The 2855-nt window shown below is 39.5% G+C and overlaps 1 protein-coding gene across 1 annotated transcript; it reads left to right on the forward strand.

Moving 5' to 3' along the window:
• On the forward strand, positions 2409-2855 carry LOC109823458 (uncharacterized mitochondrial protein AtMg00240-like). Its single transcript, XM_020389744.1, has one exon. The coding sequence runs from the start codon at positions 2409-2411 to the stop codon at positions 2853-2855; it is 447 nt and encodes a 148-aa protein (XP_020245333.1).

Below are 2855 nucleotides of genomic sequence, written 5' to 3' on the forward strand. Positions count from 1 at the left end.
AAAGAATGAGTCTTAGATACTTTGGAGGGTATCTGTAGCATCAAAAATGCTAATAATCTATCCCAGCCATAGATAAGAATCAATTTTAAAACAAAAATTACAAAAAGGGATTCATACTGTTTTGAAAAAATCAAACAAGTATGACTGCTTCGCCACGAGACAGTCTTTGCTGTTCGCCATCCGAGACGTCTTTTGCTGTCTCCCGCAGACGTGTTGAATAGTCAAACTACATTCTCAAATGCCCTACACTGTCCATTAACTGCAAGGATTCAGAGTGGGGGAAACTATCTTGGGCAAAATCACGTGGATAACTGCCAAATTACGGAGTTTTGAAACGGTGGTAAGAACAATTACAGCGAGAAACTGCATTTTCCGAGACAGATTACTGTTCGCTTTGGATACAGACAAAATTTTACTTGTCTCGCTCGGTCGAGACAGCAAACCTGTCTCGCCGCGATTTACAGAAACACTGTTCGCGTTACTGACTTCTTCGATTTGTTAAGTTTTTGCGTACAGCCCTTGATCCAATATATTAACCCCCTGGTCACTTTCGCTATGACGAATCGGCATTTGTTCTAGAGATTCCAGAGCAGAGAAGCAAGATTTGGATTTCTTTTCTTTGCACGCTTGAAATTAAGCTTTGACTTATTTTAAGAAAGAAGACTATCTTACTTCGATAGATATCGTTTTTTCAATTTTATCGATACGATTAGAATCATAACCCCTTTCTTCGATCTGTGAATCGGCGGTCACGAACCAAAGGTTCCGAGCACCATGTGCAAAGTCCCTGAAACACGAGAATTGATAGACGATTTCGTGTTTGATTCTTCAGAGTTTAGTTGGTATTTGTTGTGTAGAAAGTCTTATAAAAGATTATTCTTTATTCGAATTTGTTGTAATCGAACAAAGTTATAATGAATTCCACAGCAGCGACTTTTGAACCAAACATAGACATCTCTTTGATATTGCTCGGACCTTGCTATTCCATCGTCGTTTTCTCAAAAAATTTTGGGGGGAAGCTATCCTAACAGTATGTTACTTGATTAATCGAATGCCCTCTTCTATTCTGCAAGATAAAATTCCTTTCGAAGTTCTATATCCCAATGATGATCTCTTTCCGCTTCCTCCAAAGATTTTTGGCTCTCTGTGCTTTGTTCATAATCACAGTCCAAATAAACAAAAGTTTGACTCTCGATCTATTAAAGACATTTTTTTGCTACTCCAGAAAACATAAAGGTTACAAGTGTTTTTGTCTGTCACTCAATTGTCTTGTGTTATCTGCTGATGTAACATTCTTTAAAGATAAATCTGGTCATTCTAGTTCTCCATCTCTATTATCATCAAATGAGTATGACTATTTAATCCTGCAAGAGCTATTGTTTAACAGTGGTGGTTCATCCGCTGATAATACTATTTGCGCTACTGGCAAAGACTCAGCTAAGTTTAACGACCCAATTCAAGTTTATCATCGTCGTTCTGCTCCTGCCTCTGTGCCAACGTCGGTCTCAACACCACGTCCTCTGCCCGAAGAACCTGAATCAGTAAGTATAAATTTACCCCCTTCTACGGAAGACCTTCCTATTGCACTTCGAAAAGGGACATGAACTTATACTCAACATCCTATTTCTAACTTTATCTCCTATGATCGCCTATCCTCTACCTTGCGATCTATTGTTGCTTCCCTCAACTCATATTTGATTCCTAAGAATGTGTCAGAAGCCTTGTCTATTCCAAGTTAGAACCAAACGATGCAGGACGAAATGAGGACCTTGCAGCAAAATGAGACTTGGATTTTGGTCCCACTTCCACCAGGAAAGCGACCCGTCAGCTGCAAGTGGATGTACACTGTCAAATTGAATCCCGATTAAACTTTAGCACGCCTGAAAGCCCGACTAGTTGCTAAAGGCTATTCACAGGTGTATGGCTTGGATTACGTAGATACTTTCTCTCCGATTGTAAAAAATAATATTTGTTCGGATTTTTGTTTCGTTAGCAGCGACAAACCACTGGACATTTCATCGGTTGAACATCAAGAATGCATTCTTTAATGGTATTCTAGATGAGGAGGTTTACATAGAGCAACCACCAAGTTTTGTTGCTCAAGAGGAGAATGCGAAGGTGTAGGCTGAAGAAATCACTCTATAGTCTGAAGCGGTCTCCGAGAGCCTGGTTTGGACGTTTTGCATCTGTTATTCAGAAATTTGGGTTTTGTCGTGCACAAAAAGATCACTCTGTCTTCTGGCGATTTCAGAATGGGAAACAAATTCTGCTAGTTATCTATTTGGATGACATTGTAAGGGGATGATGCTTCTGGTATTGACAGCCTGAAAAAGTATTTACAGTTACATTTCTAAACTAAAGATCTTGGTTCCCTAAAATACTTCCTAGGCATTAAAATTGCAAAGTCAATGAAGGGTATTCTTCTATCACAAAGGAAGTATGTCCTGGACATGCTCTCAGAAGCCGGGATGTTAGGATACAGAAGTAGTGATTCTCCAATGGATGTGAACTCAAAACTACTATCAGACCAGGGGAAGCTTCTTAAGGATGTTGGGCAGTATAAGAGATTGGTGGGGAAACTGAATTATCTGACGGTGACCAGACCTGACATCACATTCACAGTCAGTGTTGTGAGTCAGTTCTTCTCCGCACCAAGAACTACTCACTTGAATGCAGTAATGAGAATTTTGAGGTACTTGAAAAATGCTCCAGGACGAGGAATTCTCTACTCAGATCAAGGGCACACCAAAATTGCAGGCTTCTTTGATGCATATTGGGTCGGATGTTCTTTTGATAGAAGATTCACTACTAGATATTGTCTTTATCGGATGAAATTTGGTGTCATAAAAAAGTAA

Source organism: Asparagus officinalis, chromosome 9, assembly GCF_001876935.1.
Source record: "Asparagus officinalis chromosome 9, Aspof.V1, whole genome shotgun sequence".
In the NCBI taxonomy this organism is placed as follows: Eukaryota; Viridiplantae; Streptophyta; class Magnoliopsida; order Asparagales; family Asparagaceae; genus Asparagus; species Asparagus officinalis.